The sequence below is a fragment of the Myodes glareolus genome, chromosome 18 (assembly GCF_982192425.1).
Source record: "Myodes glareolus chromosome 18, mMyoGla1.1, whole genome shotgun sequence".
Lineage (NCBI taxonomy): Eukaryota > Metazoa > Chordata > Mammalia > Rodentia > Cricetidae > Myodes > Myodes glareolus.
The window spans coordinates 32,849,883-32,867,866 of record NC_142043.1 but is presented as its reverse complement, the minus strand read 5'-3'; the positions used below and the strand labels follow the sequence as shown (position 1 = coordinate 32,867,866).

General features: G+C 47.2%; 1 protein-coding gene across 3 annotated transcripts; it reads right to left on the bottom strand.

Annotated features, from left to right (window-relative positions):
• Window positions 1-483: 483 nt before the first annotated feature.
• Window positions 484-16,830, bottom strand: Ptpn18 (protein tyrosine phosphatase non-receptor type 18). Of its 3 annotated transcripts, none has more exons than XM_087898056.1 (15): window positions 16,676-16,830; window positions 13,821-13,929; window positions 13,499-13,575; window positions 13,312-13,407; window positions 13,178-13,216; window positions 5,709-5,777; window positions 4,083-4,145; window positions 3,624-3,806; window positions 2,724-2,790; window positions 2,558-2,635; window positions 2,371-2,460; window positions 2,090-2,178; window positions 1,296-1,501; window positions 835-909; window positions 484-665 (listed from the first exon to the last, which is right to left on the bottom strand). In XM_087898056.1, exons 1-14 carry the CDS (start codon window positions 16,766-16,768, stop codon window positions 879-881), a joined length of 1,290 nt encoding a protein of 429 aa, XP_087754182.1. In that variant the 5' UTR covers window positions 16,769-16,830; the 3' UTR covers window positions 484-665; window positions 835-878. The 3 variants fall into 3 exon arrangements, with proteins under 3 accessions (XP_087754182.1, XP_087754181.1, XP_087754183.1); XM_087898055.1 differs by having other exon boundaries at window positions 3,664-3,806; XM_087898057.1 differs by lacking the exon at window positions 3,624-3,806.
• Between the last annotated feature and the right edge of the window lie 1,154 nt (window positions 16,831-17,984).

The following is a 17,984-nucleotide window of genomic DNA, read 5'->3' as shown; positions in this document are numbered from 1 at the left end:
GAGGTCCATCTGTTTTGCCATAGATAACCCCTCTGAAGGTGTGGGTATTTAGCGACCTAGCTCTATGTCGAGATTTGGTGAGTTATGTTTTCCTATCTGGAATCTTTTTTCTTTTTCTTTTTTTAAATCTGCCTGTCTGGGGTCAGTCCACTTTACCATAGCTAGACTTGATCTGGATCTGTCTGAATAGTGAGAGGTCCATCTACCCATCCTCAGGGTCTCTCTACTTCATCCCTCGTGGTCACCTGAGTGCCTAGGCAAAGGAAGCCCCAGTACTGAGGATACCTCTCATTCTGTGATGAGGGGATGTCTCTGGAAGCTTACCAATAGATTATATCCTCTTGGGTATGTGGGGAGGGGGTTGCAACGCCCACTCCTGATGTTCTTTCTTAAATTTCCTCAGGGTAGACCCACCACCAGTGATCTCCCACTTACCTCTCCAAGCCTCGGGCTTTGATTGCTATAAACACTGGGGCAAAGCCCTTATTTTTTTTGCCCTGAGAAACTTTTATTTTGATGCAGACCCACAAGTCCCATTTCCAACACAGTGCACAGCAACAAGGCGGCAGAAGTCCAGCCACTATTGCACGACAGCACTCACACCCGCGTCCACTCCGCTGGAGGATCCCGGGGCCCTTTGGGTCGTCCAATGCGCAGGTTGAAGCCTGAGAGAAGAGAGAGAAGTTGGGGTGTGAACGTGTAAACTCTCCCAAAACACCCTCGCGTGCCATCAGGCCCTGGTATGTGAAGGGCAGTCTGAGTCCCAAGCTCCAGCCAGAACTACCAAATTCCTGGGGCTCTCCCAAGCCGCACCGTAGGCTCTAACTGACTTACCTAGACCACCAGTCTGCGCTCCATTTGTTACTTCTTCATAGGCATCAGGCCCGGGAGGATTTTGATCCGCAGGAACTGCGGGCAGAAGAACCCCTACCGATCAATTCTAGCTGCCTTCTCGAGTCCTAGGGGACTCCACCGAGGGCGCAGTCACAGACTTCCCTCCCAGAGGTAAACAGTTGGAGGCGGAGCCACGGGCGTGGCCAAGTCCGGAGATCTATCTTTGGGGCCCGTCTTAGACCCAACCTCTCAACTGAGACCTGACCTGGGATTCATTTTGGGGCTTGAACCCCAACAATCAGGAGCCCAGGACGTGGCCAGACTGGGTTCGGGAGTTGACCCCCGCGTGGTTGCTTAGATCTCCCACCCCCACCCCGAGCCTTAGCAGGTGGCGAACATGAGAACAGGTGCGTGCGGGTGACCCTCAGCCCCGCTTTCCGAGCGGGCCGGCCCCAACTCACCACGGCCCAGTGGCGTCGTCCCCGTCGCGTCTTCGGTGTGTGCCACCGGCCGCTGGGAACGTGGAGTCACCTGGCTGTAGATTATGGTGTCTGTGCTGCTGGGCACCCGCGTCTCCCGCCCTGCGCCTGCGGGGGCGCCGCGCTTCTGAACCACAGCGTACGTGTCGGCCATGGTCCGGGTCGGGGGTCCGGGTACGGAGATGCTCCTGCAGCGGGCGACAAGCAGAGGAAGTGAAAGCACAGAGTACAAGGAGAGCAGGGGAGGGAGCAAGCTCACCCCAGGCTGCGGGCTTCCTTCCTGCCGGCCGGCCCCAGCACCCAGCGCAGGAAAGGAGGGAAGGGGCGGGCCACCCGAGGGTTGAAAGCGGGGGTTCCGCGTCGCTAGTATCCCTACAGTAAGGGGGACAGCGACAGATTCACAAGTAAGACCCATGTAAAGGCAGACTTGGTCGAGTGTGGCTGTAACCCCAGAACTCCTACTTGAGAGGGGAGAGGGGAACAGGTGAATCCCCAAAAACCTGATGTACACAGTGAGACTAGACTGTCTCAAAACATATGGAAGGTGAGGACCCATACCCAAGACTGTCCTCTGACCTTTTAGTGCGTGTACACACACACACAAACACACACACAGAGAGAGAGAGAGAGAGAGAGAGAGAGAGAGAGAGAGAGAGACTAAAAATATATTTGCCTAATTAATTACCGTCTGCAAGAGCAAGGGAAAGGCTAACTCAGAATGCAGGGGTAGGCGGTACAGACGCCGCCAAGTGAACTGTGGGTGGGTCAGCCAGTACCTGAGAACACCACCTGGTGGGCGGGATGTGGCAGACTGCGCTGGAGAGATCCTGACGGACAAGGCATCCTTTCCAATTGGGGCACAATTCTACAGAAGAGCAGGCGGGGAGGGTCGTGAGGTTATGCTGGTCACTGTGAGTGCTGAGATAACCTTATGAGGGGACAGCCCGAGGAAGCAGTCCTGAGGAGGCCAGGGCCCTGGCACAGTGAGTCCGTTGCTGTTCTCAGGAGTGTTTAGAGTGTTGGTGGCTGACAGAGTGAAATTGGGGGCTCCCCGTACCTCCTTTAGTTTCTGGCGGTGGGGGCTGGTGTTCTGGAGAGTACGGGAGAATAGCTGGGCCACGGTGTGGTACAGGAACCTGTACTGCTCCTGTTGGGGTGAGTGATCACTGAGTAGGGAAAACACAGAAGCCTCCCCGTGTCCGGGGGGGTGGGGGTGGGAATAGGAAGGCGGGGCACGCACACACCTCTGTCTGCACTGCAGCAGGACGCTGTTTCCGCATCTCGAGGACCACATCGAAGAGGTTGAAGTTGGGTGGGATTGTCTGGGACAGAGAGAAGGAGTGTGAGTGTGAACAGGCCGTGGTAGGCAGGTGTGGGACACGCTGCACACAGAAGAAGATGGCATCTTACCTGGGTCAGCAGCAACTGCCTCACGTAATCCACAGCACACAGGACACCTGTTCGTCCGCAGCCAGCGCTGACAAACAAGAATCGGAGTAGACTCCATCACAGCCTGCCCACAAACGACCTTTCCCCCATTTTTCCGTTCTGGCCCCCCTCCACTTCCCATAGGTTTTGCCCTGTTGCCCAGGCTAGCTTGGACCTCTTGACCCTCTGACCTCCACTTCCTAAGTGCTGGGATGGCGGGCCTGTCTGTCTTACAGATGCCACAACCCCTTCTACGTGGAGAATCTGGGGCTGAGCTGAGTCAGATCCCCTGCAGTACCTCTTAAATTGCAGAATCCCTAGATTATAATTTCAAATAAAGCAGTTTTGTTTTTATATGTACACTAGTGTGTGCCAACATGGTGTGTGTGTATGTGTATGTGGGTGTGTATGTGTGTGTGTGTGTGTGTGTGTGTGTAGAGAGAGAGAGAGATCAACATTATATTTGCGACAGGGTCTCTTCTTAAATGGGGTGCTCACAAATTGGCTTGACTGGCTGACTAGCAAGCCCCATGGATCCACCTGTCTACCCATCACCCAGCCATAGGGTCACAGAGACAAGCCGCCTGTCCTGGCTTTCCCTGGGTGCTAGAGATCTGAGCTCAAGTCCACAGACAGCAAGCACCTTACCCCCTGAGCAAATTTTTCAGCACAGGAAAAGCATTTTTTATTCACTTGGGCTTATGAAGTATCAGCTATATGCTTATTCCCCAGCAGGCAGTCTGTGTTCAACAAATGCTAAAGATGGCAGCTTGTCGTATCATGAACATAGGACCAGAAGTTCCTCAAAAAGAAGCAACTGAAAGGGAAAGGCTGCTTCCAAGCCAAAACCTCTCTTCCTTGCTTTTCTGCCTCACCCTCTACCTTCTGCCTCCACAGATCCCAGAAAGCCTGTTCTCGAAACCTGCAGTGGACACAGAGGGGTCCAGGGCCAGCTCCTTGGAGGCTACGGGCCTCCTCCACCATGGTGAGAATGTGGTCGGGATTGCTGGGAACCCCGTGGTCTGGCCAGGACATATACTGCAGCTGGTGCACGGAGCGGGATTCCTGGGACAGCGGAACAGAGAATAGAAAAGCAGACATTTATAGAGCACCTACTACAGCTCTAAGCGCATTCCATTGAAATCCACCAGGTAAGGCTCGGTAGAGGAGTACTTGGACAGCGTGCACGAGGCTGTGCGCTCCATCCCCAGCTCCGCAAAGGAAAACCAACCCACTGCCTAATCACTGAGGGTGATGAAAACCATGCAGAGAGCCCAGTTTACAGCGGTGGAAACAGCTCCTCCCGTGCAAGAGCCCCTTCATCTTTTGCCTGTTCAGTACCTTCTGGAATGTAACCCGGAGGGTCCTGAGAGTGATGTCTGCATTCACTGGTGTCTCCTTTGTCTGAGCATGTGAGAAGAGGAGAGAGAACAAAAGGGAAACACAGACCTGCAGGGGCACATTTCATACTTCTAGAAAGCGAAGGTTTGCGTTTTGGTTTTGGTTTTGAGAGCGGTCTTGCTATAGAACCCTAGGCTGGCCTCAAACATGAGAGCCTCCTGCTTCAGCTTCCCACGTGCTGGGATGACATGTGTATACTACATGTGTATATACATGTGTATACTATCATGTGTATACTACATGTGTATATACATGTGTATACTATCATGTGTATACTATCATGTGTATATACATGTGTATACTATCATGTGTATACTATCATGTGTATATGTGCTGGGATGGCACGTGTATACTACATGTGTGTATACTACATGTGTATATACATGTATATACTACCATGCCTGATGCAGGCAAAGCATTCTTGAGTAAAAATCAAATACTAAAACATTTTAAAAAGTCTCTGGCCTGCAGTGCTGTTCTTACATTCCTGGGACCACAGACTTATTTCCCATGTTGCTGAGAGATGAGAGAGCTTTCTGAGCATGGCTTCCAATTCAGACTCTGTTGGGCTAGCTTACTTAGTGTGTCCTTGTTAGAATTCCCAATCCTCAGAGGATTTTCCCTTTGCTTCCTTGTCCATTTTCATTACATATTTCTTTTCATTTCAAAAGAATATCTTTAAATGGTTTCACAGTCAGCTGGTCACTGGTGGCGCATGCCTTTAATCCCAGCACTTGGGAGGAAGAGGCAGGAGGATCTCTGTGAATCTGAAGTCAGCCTGGTCTACAGAGAGTTTCAGAACAGCCAAGGCTGTTTGTCTCAGCAAACAAACAAATAAACAAACAAACAAACAAAAAGTGGTTTCACAGCCAATGATGGTATTTCCTTTAGGTAAGTATTACGTTATTGTAAATTCAGCCCTATATTTTTTAATTCAAATAAATTTCTATACTGATAATATTTATAAATTTTCCTTTGGTCCAAACTTCTCCCAAAGTTTTCAAGGAAACTTTTCTCAGAACAGGAAAAGAGGAATGACTATACAAACAAAATTAATCCCTGTCCTGTGAACAGGAGAGGTCCATTGTTCTGAAATACATCCGTCTCATTGTATCCATATGCAGTTCTCTGCACATGGTAAAGAAATAGGAATTGAAGAAACCTGAAAGGAACATTTTGGTTACAGAGGTAACAGTAATCATAGTCAAAAGTGCTAGGGCCTGAGAAGAACACTTACCGAGCATGCGTGAAGTCCTTGATTCTCTCACCAGCAAAATCACACACACACACACACACACACACACACACACACACACACACACCGATAATAATAATAACAATAAAATAATAATAAAGTAAAAATACATTTTAAAAACTTTAAATTGTGTTCTGATGGTTTGTATGACAAGCCCGGAGTGTTCTGAGTCTTTCATGGTGTGAGGGAGCTGTGAGAAAACGGTTCATCCTTCCAGTCCAAGGTTTCTCATTCTCTATTCTTCCTGGAGATCTTCCCCACTACCCAAGGCCTGCAGAACCCACCTTGTTCCCAGCCCTGCCCCAGCTTACCAGGGTGATGCAGAAAGGCCCTGTCTGCAGTGGCTCCTGCTCCTGGGCCCAGTAACGTTCACACTTCTTCTGCAGAGGGAGGGAGGAAAGGCAAGGGTAAATGAGGAGGTCACCTTCAGAGTGACAAGACGCCCAAGTGCTACATGCGGAAGGACCAGCAGCTGTGGCTGTGACAGAGGCCAGCTGTAGAGTATGACATCAAACACATGTATACCCCATAGGGGCAAGCTTATTTATGTATTTATTTATTTTGTTTATTTTGAGACAGGGTTTCTCTATGTAGCTCTTTCTGGGTACCCTGGAACTTGCTCTGTAGACCAGGCAGGCTGGCCTCGAACTCACAGAGATCTGCCTGACTCTGAGGGGCAATCTTTTGATTACACTGGGGGAAGGCAGTTCAGGATATTCTCCTGCTGCCTGGAGCTAGAACTAAGTACATGAACCAGTGCTTCCCATCATAGACACATGCACTGCAGGGGTGTAGGCACTAAGTGGACATGTCACTAAGCTGTAGGAACTAGGGAGCCTCATTATTCCAACATGCTATAGAAACACAGACCGTGGCTCAGAGAAGGCAACACTGAATTTTCAGGGAATGAAATTTCTGTGAGCTATGCAAACAGAAACCAGTGAAATAGAATGTTTTGAATAAAACATTCAAAAGAGACTTGGCCACCTTCCTAGAAAAGTAAAGCACTTGAAACACTCTTTAACCAAAGTCAACACAACCTAACATTGAACTAGGAGACACTTCAACCATCCAGCACCTAATAAAAATGTCCTTGACAAACAATGACGCCGTAACATGTGACTTGTTACCAGGGGAATAATCAGCAAGTAGAATAGGATCCAGAAGCGACAGAGGAAAGAGGCAAAGACCTCAAAGTAGCAATATAAATAGTCAAAATGGAAACACGAATACAACAAAGACTGAAGTATAGGATGGAAAACCAGCCCTAAAGCGAATTCTAAAACACTTGAAGTTCACAAATAGCAGGTTAAATCCCAAAGGAAAGAAAAGCGGTGAGCATGAAGATACTGTAACATAAACAAAGCAAAAAAGGAAGATGAGAGACTCGGTCCTTTGTGGGACACACCAAGTGGTACCCGGAGTTCAGAAGAGGAGAGATGGAGAGAACAGAAATTATTTTATGTGTATGGGTGTTTTGCCTACATGTCTATCTGGACACTGGGTGCATGCCTGGCGCCTGAGGCCAGAAGAGGACAGTGGATATCTTGGACTTAGAGTTAGAAATTGTTGTGAGCCCCCATGTGGGTGCTGGGAACTGAACTCAAATTGTCTGGAAGAACAGTCAGTGCTCTTAGCCACTGAGACATCTCTCTGGTCCCAGAGAGAACAGAAATCATACTTGAAGAAATAAAAGCCAAAAGTTCCCCAAAGCTGATGAAATTAAAGTCAATAATCTGCATTGAGGGGGAAAAGACATAAAGAAAACAAGGTTGAAAAGTACACCATGACCCAACTAATTAAAAGAAAGAAAAACAATAATAATGAGAAAAATCTTAAAAACAAAACATGTGTGATGACAATTTCTTTCAGAAACTCTGTAAGCCAGAAGATAATCATGTGACATCCTAAGAATACTGGAATTAAAGAAAAAACCTTGGGTTAGATTGTTGGTTCAGTGGGTAAAGTTGTTTGTCACCAAACCCGATCATCGTAGTTTTATCCCCAGATCCCCATACAGCCAAAGGAGAGAAGAGACTGTTGTTCTCTGACCTTTACACACGTGCCATGTCACACTCATACTCCGCCCCCACCCAATAAATTAATAAAATAGAAACCTTGTCACACAAAAACTAGGCAAGTTCATCGCAAGCAAATCTATAAGGAGAAGCTTCTCATATACATAGAACAACACCAGATGAAAACTTAAAGCTACAGAAAACAGTAAAGAACAAAGACAAAAGCAGGCATGTCGTTACATTAAACCATTTCTCATATTTTTGCCTCCCATAAAAAATAATCGAGTTACATTTACTGAACAAGTAAGGCAGACTTAATAACAACCCTTCATACATCCTTAAAAAAAAAAAAACAACTAACCAATCAGCCAAACCTGAAGGAGGATAAACATGACCTAGCACACTAAAACCAAATATGGTCCTATCCAAACAGTACCCACCAATATCTCACAAACTTAGAGCCCAAATTCTCAAGAAAATACCAGCCAAGTATTATAAGCCATGCATAAACAGGATTAATCCTAGTGATGCAAGGTATTTTGACAATGAAAATATCAGTATCAGAACTGGGAAAATGGCTTGGTGGGCAGGTTTTTTTGGTGTTGCCGAAAATGTGATCTTAGGATGAATAGAGGAGTGCAGAAGTGGGGGCTAGGGAAGACCAGCCTGGTGTTGACAGTTTACTAGGACAGGCAGGACTCGGCACACCATCATCCTCAGGGCCATGACTTGGTCCCGTGAAAAGACACAGAATAAATTCAGCACAGGGAAAAGGTGTGTGGCTCAACGGTTGCAGAACACAAGTTTCCAAAGCTGCTTGCCCAGTAGAGTTTCAAAGGATGTGCTTCATTAGCCCAGCAATGAGTTGATGTGGCAGAAACGATGAAATGTCAACCACAGCAAAGCTTGTTAGGGAGTCGGCTCCCTGGGAATTTTGCTGGGTACTTTTTGGTAGCATACATATGTTGGGCATAATGATCCATTATTATAGAAAACCCTCACAATTCGTCCTAGAGCCAGCACATAGGAAGGCCTTTCTAAGCACGCTGGCCTTGTTCACTTTTTTGCACAAGGTGCATAACCAAAGCCGTCTTCCAGAAAGGACAAATTTAGAGCTGGGAAGCTGGTTCAGGTGGGAAAGTGCCAATAGGCTCCCCGGACTCACAGTCTAACCATTCTAGATGAGTCAGGGAGCTCCAGATTCCGAGAGACCCTTTCTCAAAGTAATCTGGAGAGCAATAGAGAAATATACCTGAGGTTATCACCTGGCCTCCACACACATGCTCACACATATGTACACATACCTTCCCACTCATACACACGTACACATACCACACAGCACACCCATACAAACACACAGAGAAAGGACAAATTTGAGGGCTCACTTCCATATTGGAACCTTCTAGGGCTATGGATTTAGTCTAGGAGTAGAATGCTTTCCTACCAAAAAAAAGGCTCTGAGTTTTGAGGCCCAGCATTGAAAAAAAAAAAAATCTCAAAATTTGCTACAAGAGTACAGTAATCACAACCTTGTCTTGCTAATACAAAGACAGATTTATAGATCAATGGAAAAATTTGAAAGCTCAGAAATAAGTCTTTACAATTCCTTTTTTCAATAAAGATGCCATGGGATTAATGGAGAAGGCCCAGTGAGTGACCAATTAAATGCAGAAGGCATGGTCTTCACCAATGGCATGGGATCAATTGAATACATACAAAAGAACTTTGGATTCCTTTCTCATCCTGTATACATAAAAGTTAATTCAAAAGAATAAGAAATGTAAGATATAAAGTTGTGGAAAACTTAGAAAGCACAGAAGTAGATCTTTATACTTTAGACAGTGACTTCCTAGATGGAAATGCAAAAAAACACCAGCAGAATGATAGGTTAGGGGCTGAAGAGATGGCTCAGTGGTTAAGAGCACTGCCTGCTCTTCCAAAAGTCCTGAGTTCAATTCCCAGCAACCGCATGGTGGCTCACAACCACCTGTAATGAGATCTGGTGCCCTCTTCTGGCCTGCAGGCATACATGCAGACAGAATACCGAGAATACTGTACACATAAGAAAGAAAGAGAGAGAGAGAGAGAGACAGAGACAGAGAGAGAGAGACAGAGAGAGAGAGAGAGACAGAGAGAGAGAGAGAGAGAGAGAGAGAGAGAGAGAGAAAATGATAGGTTAGAACACAAAGATCAAAGCATATGTGTGTGCAAAGGGTTACTACTGAGAAAGGAAATGACAGTCCACAGGATGGGAGAGAAGCTTCATCAGTCATATGCTGATAAGCACTTATACCCAGAGCTCTTTCAGCTCAGTAACAAAGACAACAGACCACTTTTAAAATGGGACCCAAATATATGCTTGTCCAGAGAGGACATACAAAAACTTTTCAAAAACAAAACCAAAATGAATGCTTTTTTTTAATATTTATTTTTGCCTGGTGATGGTGGTACATGCCTTCAATCCCAGCACTAAGGAAGTAGGGGCAGGTGGCTCTCTGGTCTATAGAGTGAGTTCCAGGATAGTAAGGGCTATGCAGAGGAACCCTGCCTCAAAAAAAAAAGATTTATTTTTATTATTTTTAATTGAGGAGGTGATGTGCAGGTGAATGCAGTGCCTGCAGAGGCCAGAATTATTGGATCCTGGAGCTGAGTTACAAGTAGTTGTGAGAGTTTGATGCTGGTGCTAAGAACCAAGTTCAGGTTCCCTGCAAAAGCAGAATGCACGCTTAACAACTGAGCCATCTCTCTATCCCTGTGAGCGGCTTTCTTAATGAGTGGGAAGTAAATAACAATTGTTGAGCTGGGGAGATGGCTCATGCATAAGAGTGGTTGCTGAATAAGAATGCGGATCTGAATTCAAATACCCAACACCCAAATGAAAAGTCTGAGTTGCACCTGTAACCACAATACTGTAGGGGCAGAGGCAGGAGGATTCCTGGGGCTTGGTTGCCAGCCTAGAGCCAGGCTAAGTGGACGATCCTGCCTCTATGAAAAAAGGCAGAAAGTTAATAAAGGAGGATGTCCAATTCCTCCTCTGGCCTCCATATGTGCAAGAGCATACCACACCCCCACACACACACTTGGTGTGCACACAAGCACAAATACACCCAGACACACATACATGTGCACACACATGTGCATACACATGTATGCACACAAAATAGCAAGTGTTAGGAAGCATATGGAGAAACCGAAACCCCCAGCTGGTGGAATCGTAAAAGGTTTAGACACTGTGAAATAAAAATTAAACAATAATTCTACTGCAGATTTATATTCAATGAATTGAAAAAAATAGAGGGTGCACTAGAGAGATAGCTCAGCAATTACGAGTGCTTGCTGTACAACCTGAACACTAACGTTCAGATCCCTGCACCCATATAACAAGCCAAGCATCCTCTGTATACCTGCAGCCCCAGCTCAGGAGGCCAGAGATAGGACGCTCTCTGGGGTTGCTAGCTTCTAGGCTAGCTGAGAAAATTCAAGAGCTGAGTTCAGGGAGAGATTCTGCCTCAGAAGGAATAAGAGAACCAGGCAGAGCCAGAGCCTAGCCTTTAAACCTAGCCACGTGGCAGGGACAGAGGGCAGAGAAAAGTGGATCTCTGTAAGCTTAATGCCAACCTTGTCTACATTTTGAGTTCCAGGCCAGCCAGGGTGACTTAGTGAGATGGGAGATGTATGCACACAGGTGTACCCATCCATAACTATACGTGTGTTGTTGACACACAGACACAAGTATGCACACGACACATAAATGAAGTAAAACAAAAACCAGAATCAAACAGATAACTGTTTACCAGTGTATGCAAACAGCATTGTCTATAGTAGTCTAAAAGATAGAAACAACCCAAACATCTATTGACACATGAATGGGTAAAGAAAATAGGGCACAAAGCGATGGCATAGTAGTCTTAAAAAGAATGAAATTCTGATGTGATAACATTGACATGCCTTGAAAATATCAAGTGAAATAAACCAGAAACAGGAGGACACTTACTTTATAATCCCGTTTACAACTAGAACAGGTAATTCAGCAGAGACAGAAGACAGGTGGCCAGCACCAGGGGGAAAGGGAGAGTTTATGCATTTTATTTGTGTGTGTGTGTGTGTGTCTGTGTGTGTCTGTGTATGAGAATGAATGTCAAATGTGTTTGGGTGCCCAAGGAACCCAGAAGAGGGCGTCAGAGCCCCCTGGAGCTGGAGTTGCAGGCAGTTGTAAGCTGAGTTCTGGTCCTCTATAAAAGCAACAAGTGCTCTTAACCTCCAAATATTTTTCAGTTCCTTAAGAGGCAAATTTTATGTTTGCATACATTTTATATGTTTTAAAAGACCCAGTTAGAGATTCTTTCATATTCCCAACAATGGCTATACAGACAGATGAACAGGGAGCAGGCAAAATGACTCATCGGGTAAATATACTTGTTGCCAGGACTGATGACCTGAGTTTAATCCCAGGAACCCACATGGTAAAAAAGAGAACCAATTCCCAAAGCTGACTCTAACCTCCACCCCGTTCCACAGTACGCACGTGCACACATGGACACGCCCCCAATAAAGGAACTGTTTTTAAAAAGAGAAGAACGAACGCTGGCGAAGCTCTGACGCAACCAGAGTTGTCATGCATTATGGATGAAAACGTAACTCGGTGCAGCTCCTACGGAAACCAGTTTGTCACTTCCTTAAAATAGAGTTCAAAGTAGAGTTCCTCCAAGACCCAGCAGTTCCAACAGCTCGAGAAACGAAAGTTCATGTCCACTCGAGGTTTGCATATGAGTGTTCATAGCAGTGTGATTCACCGAAGCCAACATATGGAAACAACCCAGCATCTACAAACTGCTTAAAGGAGTGAAAGGTGTGGTACGACTCAGCAACAGGAGCAAACTTCGAACACAGTACCATGTGCAAGAACCAAAAGCACAAAGAGAAAGCAGCCAGCCACAAAGGACACTCGCTGCACAATCCCATCGCGTGTGAATCATGCAGAGTAGGCAAAGCTGCAGTTATCAAAAGTGGACTCGGGTTGTCTGTGACTGCTAAACGTGGGGTGTGGCTGCTAACGGGATGATGGAAATGTTGGTGGTTTCCCTGAGTTGCCCAGACTGCCCTCAAACTTTGTATCCTCCCACTTTGGCCTCCCAAGTACCAGCAGCACGGGGGTGGGGGGTGGGGAGGTGGGGGGTGGGGAGCTGCTATACCCGACTGAACAGATTGTATTCCGGCAGAAAGGCAGAACCAATAGCGTGTGGAGTATAACCACACTATTGTGAGTGTATTTCGCATTTAGAATTAGCCAGTGTGTTGAGGTGGATACGAACTGTTGAGATCGATTAAGAAATGGGAAAATACAGGAAGGAGTTCCAGGTGGGCATGCTGGGGCGTGGGAAGCCAGTTGAAGGTCCTGGTAACAGAATGGGCAATTGAAAAGTCTAAGGCAGGGGATGTACCTCTCTGTCTCATCTGAGGAACAGGCAAGCATAAGTAGAGGGGAGTGTGAAAAGCAGGGAGGGGTGCAGAAAGAAAGACCGGAGAGGAAACAGTGCAGTACAGGTCCTTGGACATGTCATGGGCTGGTGGAAAGCCCGGGCTGCCAGTGCCGAGGGGACAAAAGGAAACAAAACCAGGACTAGCTGCTTTTGCAGAACGACAATGGAGTCATCCAAGAACTTTACCCAGGGTCCTAGAGACAAGAAGGAGACCCTAGAAATCCTTCTCCCGCCTCCCTACACAAGCCTTCTTTTGCACTCTGGGAGGCTGAGGATACACACCCGTCCATTCTCTGTCTCTTGACAGGCCATCAGGATCACCTAGACAAGAGGGGCAAGGAAGAGGGAGGTCACTGGTGAGGAAAACCAAGAAGGAGGGTGACTCAGAACCATGCCCAAGGTCCCCCAATGCTGACCGTGATCCCGAACTCCCAAACCAGGCGCCAAAAGTCCAACAGAGTGTGAGGCAGGGGTCCTTGGGTTGCAATGTAGGCATGACTTCCATCTGTGCCCTGGGAAAGGCCCATTCACCATTCATTAACAAGATTCTGAAGCCCACCCTCCCCACCCCCAAGCCACCTCTTCCCTGGTCACTAGCCTGACCCGGATGAAGTTGGCATTGATGTAATCTCCATGTCCCTCCTCCTGCAGCAGGGAAAGGATGACGCGGGTCTCATCATCTGCCAGTGGGTAAGACAAATGGAGAGGGGTGTGCTTCCAAGGCAAAAACAAGCCAGGAAACGGAACACTGGTAGGAATCTGCCCCTTGTGGCTTCAAGGAGTAATGCATCTGCCTCAAGTACGGGAGGTAGAATGCTTTGGGGAGCTGTTGGGGCCGGGCAGTGGGTAGCTGCTGTCACTTGGGCACTGCCACCTAGTGTTTGTGCAAGTGGCCCTGACTCCCTAAAGATACCCAGTGACTTACATGGCACCACGTCTTTGTAGCGGTTCTTCTTAGCGTTCCCAGGCCGACTGCCGACTTTAGTGGAGTACACACCTCCAGTCTTCCAGGCCACTGAGCGGGCCTTAATATCCTGGTAGAAGGCACCACGAGCCAAAAGAAGAGAAGAGGCAAGAGAGAAGAAGAAAGAAGCCAGGTCAGAGTGTTGGGACGCCGAAACATCCCAAGAGTTATCCAAACATAAAGACTCGTGCAAACCCAAAGCATAAGAATCTGTTTAATACTATCCAGCAACAGCAAGTGAAAAACATGCCTGGGTGATTCAGTCGTCCTAAGTAGAAACTACCCACTGTCCATTGTGTAGATGGAAGCTGATGTAGGAAGTGGTTGAGCAACTTGCCAAAGGTCCCACAAGGAGGTTCACCTCTCAGGCCTGCACCCTCGATCCACATTATAAAGTACTATAAATAATAAAACACGCATTATCTAGACGCAAAAGATTGCTCGGTGGGTAAAAGCACCGAAGATTTGTGCTCAATCCCCAGATTGCACACCTTAATAAGGAGTGAGAAGCAACATCAAAAAGTTGTTCTCTGACCTCTACATGGGTACTTGTAGTATGCACAAGACTCCCACCCCCAAACAAATGAAATGGACTGGGGAGATGGCTCAGTGGGTAGAGGTACTTGCCACCAAACCTGATGACCTGAGATTGACCACTAGAATTCATAAGGTAGAAAGAGAGAACCAACTCCCATGGTTACACATGTGCGCACGTGCACACACGCACACTTTTATAAGAAGCTCAGAATCATCCTTGGCTACATATTGAGTTCAAGCTCTGCCTGAGGTACATAAAATACTGTCTCAAAAAAAATTAAATGGTGGTTGGAAAGATGGTGGTCGAGTGCTCTCTGCTCTTGCAGAGGACCCAAGTTCGGTTCCTAGCACCAGCACCGGCCAGCTCACAACTGCCTGCAATTCCAGTTTCAGGGGATCCAACACCTTCTTCTGGTCTCCAAGAATACTGCAAGCACATGTGAGCATGTGCACGCACATACATACCAAATAAAATTTTAAAATAAGTGCTTTATACAAGATACGTGACAAGATGTCATATATGTTATAATATATAACATATAAGCAGATGCTATAGGTGCTTTATAACTAGTACATTATTATGATTAGTGAAGAATATTACTCTTACTATCAGGTGTTCATAATGCAATGATAATAAACACCTCTCAAGTTGCCATTGTGTTTGGGCCACCACTCCAAAGTGCTTTATTCCAGCCCCCAGAGACACCTTCCTATAGTGGGTGCCACTGTTGGGATTTCAGTCCCAGAGGTGGAAAAACCAAAGCCCTGGAGTGAGTGAGTGAGTGCGTGCGTGCAAGATTCTGCCCTCAGAACTGCTCTCTTCATCAACCTGAACTATACACCACATGTATATTTATGCACATTTTCATGTTTATAAATTACATATTTCAGGGCCAGTGGTGATGGCACACACCTTTAATCTCAGCGCTGGGGAGCCAGAGGCAGGCAGATCTCTGTGAGTTTGAGGCCAGCCCGGTCTACAAAGCAAGTTCCAAGACAGCCAAGGCTACAGAGAAACTTTGTCTTAAAAAAACCTATATTAATATGTATTACTTATATATTTCTTATGTTACAGTATTTTACATGTGAAAATTATTTATATTTGCATTTATACATGTTTATTCTGTATATTTACTTATGAATTTAATAAATTTGGTTCTTATTAATGTTTGTTGTATGTATTGTGGTATTGTTGTGTGTATGATGGTATTGTCATTGGTTTTGAGACAGGGTCTTTCAGCATAGTCCTGGCTATCCTGGAGCTCTCTATGGAGAGCTGGCCCTGCCTTCCCAGTACTGGGATTAAGGGTGTGTGCCACCACCGTGTATTGTTATTGGGTTACATAATGATCTTTGTGTAAATTATCTTTTTATTTCTTTGAGACAATCTAACTCTGTATTTCAGAGTGGCCTCAAATTATGTAACTCAGGCTGGCCTTGACCTCACGGTGGTGATTCTCCTGTTTTAGGCTACCAAGTGCTGGAATTACAGGCATGTGCCACCATGCCAGGCTGTAAGTGGTTATTTAGTGTCATACTTGGTTTTATATATTTATAATACATACTTGTGTTTGATACAGTGTGACCATGTTACTATATATAAAATACTTCGTTACCTGTGGAGTGGTATTCTCTTTCACAGGTTTGATTGGCACTACCTGATGTAACGTTTAGAAGTTTCGTAATGCATGTTGAGAGCACCTATTCAGTGAGCACCCCATAAGTGCTAAGTGTTTTCACCAAAACTACCTAATTTCTCAGATCAACTTTTAGCATTCACATTTTCAAAACAGTTGAAACTGAAGTCAGACTTCCCCAGGCCACAGGCATGGACGAGAAACTCTAAACTCCGCGGAGCTCAAAGGCTAAGCGACAGTTTCCCTGTTCCTCTTTCTGCTGCCCCAAGCCACTTCCTCCCAGGGATTACAAGGTGACCTAGGAGTGGCCCGGGTTGGGGACTGGGAGTCCAGCGCAGGTGTGCTGCCTCCCTCCCCAGCTGCAGCCACCGCCCTGCTGGGGAGAAGGGTCGCTCCGGGAGACACGGACGCCTGAGTGTGTCCGACTCCTCCCAGACAGCGGTGTACTTCACCCTCTGGGCACCTGCGGGCAGAGTAGGAAAGGCTGAGGGAGAGTGTGAGAGCGCGACGGAGGTGCTGTAAGAGGAAACTAGAGAGCCGGAGGCAGGAGACGCTCCGGGAACCGAGAGAAGCAGGCAGAACTTTCACATTGCACAGGTGGACAGCCTAGCTGCGAAGTTTGATCGCTGGAGTGTCACTCACGCTAAACTCGCGGGCAAGGATTGCTCCCTCCCGGCGGTCCCGGGCCTCCAGCTGTTCCAGGAAGCTCCGCACCAGGTCCAAGTGGCGACTCATGCTGCGACCCGCCGCCGAGGTCTGTGCAAGCCGCGCTCCCACCCCCCGAGAATTTAGACTCTGTGGGGCGGAGCCTCTGTCCCAGGAGCCAATGAAGGCTGGTAGTGGCTGGAAAGCCACGCCCCTTGGCCAATTGCATTAAGAGCTCACTCCACTTCGCCCCAACCACGAGCGCGGGCAGCTACTGCTGTCGAACTGGACGTCGTGTGGCTGTCTGACCCGCAATTCCCCGATGGCGCCTCAGGTGTTTAGACTGCGGTGCAGCAGCGCTTGAGTTCTCATAGAACGCTCGGACCCGCCTGAACCAGTCCCTAGACCGGGCTCACCACCATGTCCCTTTCCCGGTGGATGGCTGCGCCCTCAGGGTCGCAGTCCAGGTTCCCAAGGTTGCACCAGGGTAGCGAGGTCACCCATTCTGCACGCAGCACACAGACATCCACAGCTGTGCCACAGCTGAATATGAGAGAGGTCGGAGAAAGGCAGGCTTCGAAGAAAAATATTGCCCTGCCACTGAGCTTTTGGAAAAGACCTATTCCTGAGAGTTTTTCTCTTTCTGGAATCTGCTGGAAAAGTAGGGATATCAGGATCTAGTCCTAACATAAGGCTCTTAACCCACACCTCTCTGAGAGGAAGAGAATTGAGGTACTGGAAAAGAGTCCATGGGAAAGCTGAGCGGTGGTGGACCACGCCTTTAATCCCAGCACTCGGGAGGCAGAGGCAGGTGAACGGTACATCCCCCATCACGTACACACAAAATAAAATAAAAAGGGGGGCTGCCAAAACACAGGTTTCAGTAGATGGGCTAGCAACACCTGCAGGGTAACCAAAGAATTTCAGGGGTTGCCAGCCCTCCGAGGGCTCAGAGAAAATCATTTGGGGTTGAGTGTGGAAGAATAGGGCTGAGGACTGGAAGTGCTTTAAGTCACTGAAAGATCAATGGGGTCATTGGTAACAGGCTGTCAACTTAGTGGTCATCGCAGTGTTTACGTGAAAGAATGGAGAGCATCCTGAAAAGCCAGACAAGAACTGGTGTGGGCTTTATTACTTGATCTCTATCCTGTGTACTTTTCCCACACGAAAACAGCCAGATAATGGGGGAGAGGGTGGCTGGATCCAATTTTTTTTTTTTCATTGAAAGGGGGACGGTTAGCCTCAAACTCACAGAGATTTGCTGCCTCTGCCCCCTGAATGCTGGGATTAAAGGTGTGTGCCACCA

What these genes read in the sequence shown, in the direction of transcription:
- Ptpn18 (XM_087898055.1), bottom strand. Translation starts at nt 16,768, where the DNA reads ATGAGTCGCCACTTGGACCTGGTGCGGAGCTTCCTGGAACAGCTGGAG. An exon ending in CTACAAAGACGTGGTGCCAT is followed by an intron (nt 13,576 to 13,820) that starts GTAAGTCACTGG and finishes ACCCACTGGCAG; the next exon opens with ATGATGAGACCCGCGTCATC. An exon ending in AAGAGACAGAGAATGGACGG is followed by an intron (nt 5,778 to 13,177) that starts GTGTGTATCCTC and finishes CTCCCTCTGCAG; the next exon opens with AAGAAGTGTGAACGTTACTG.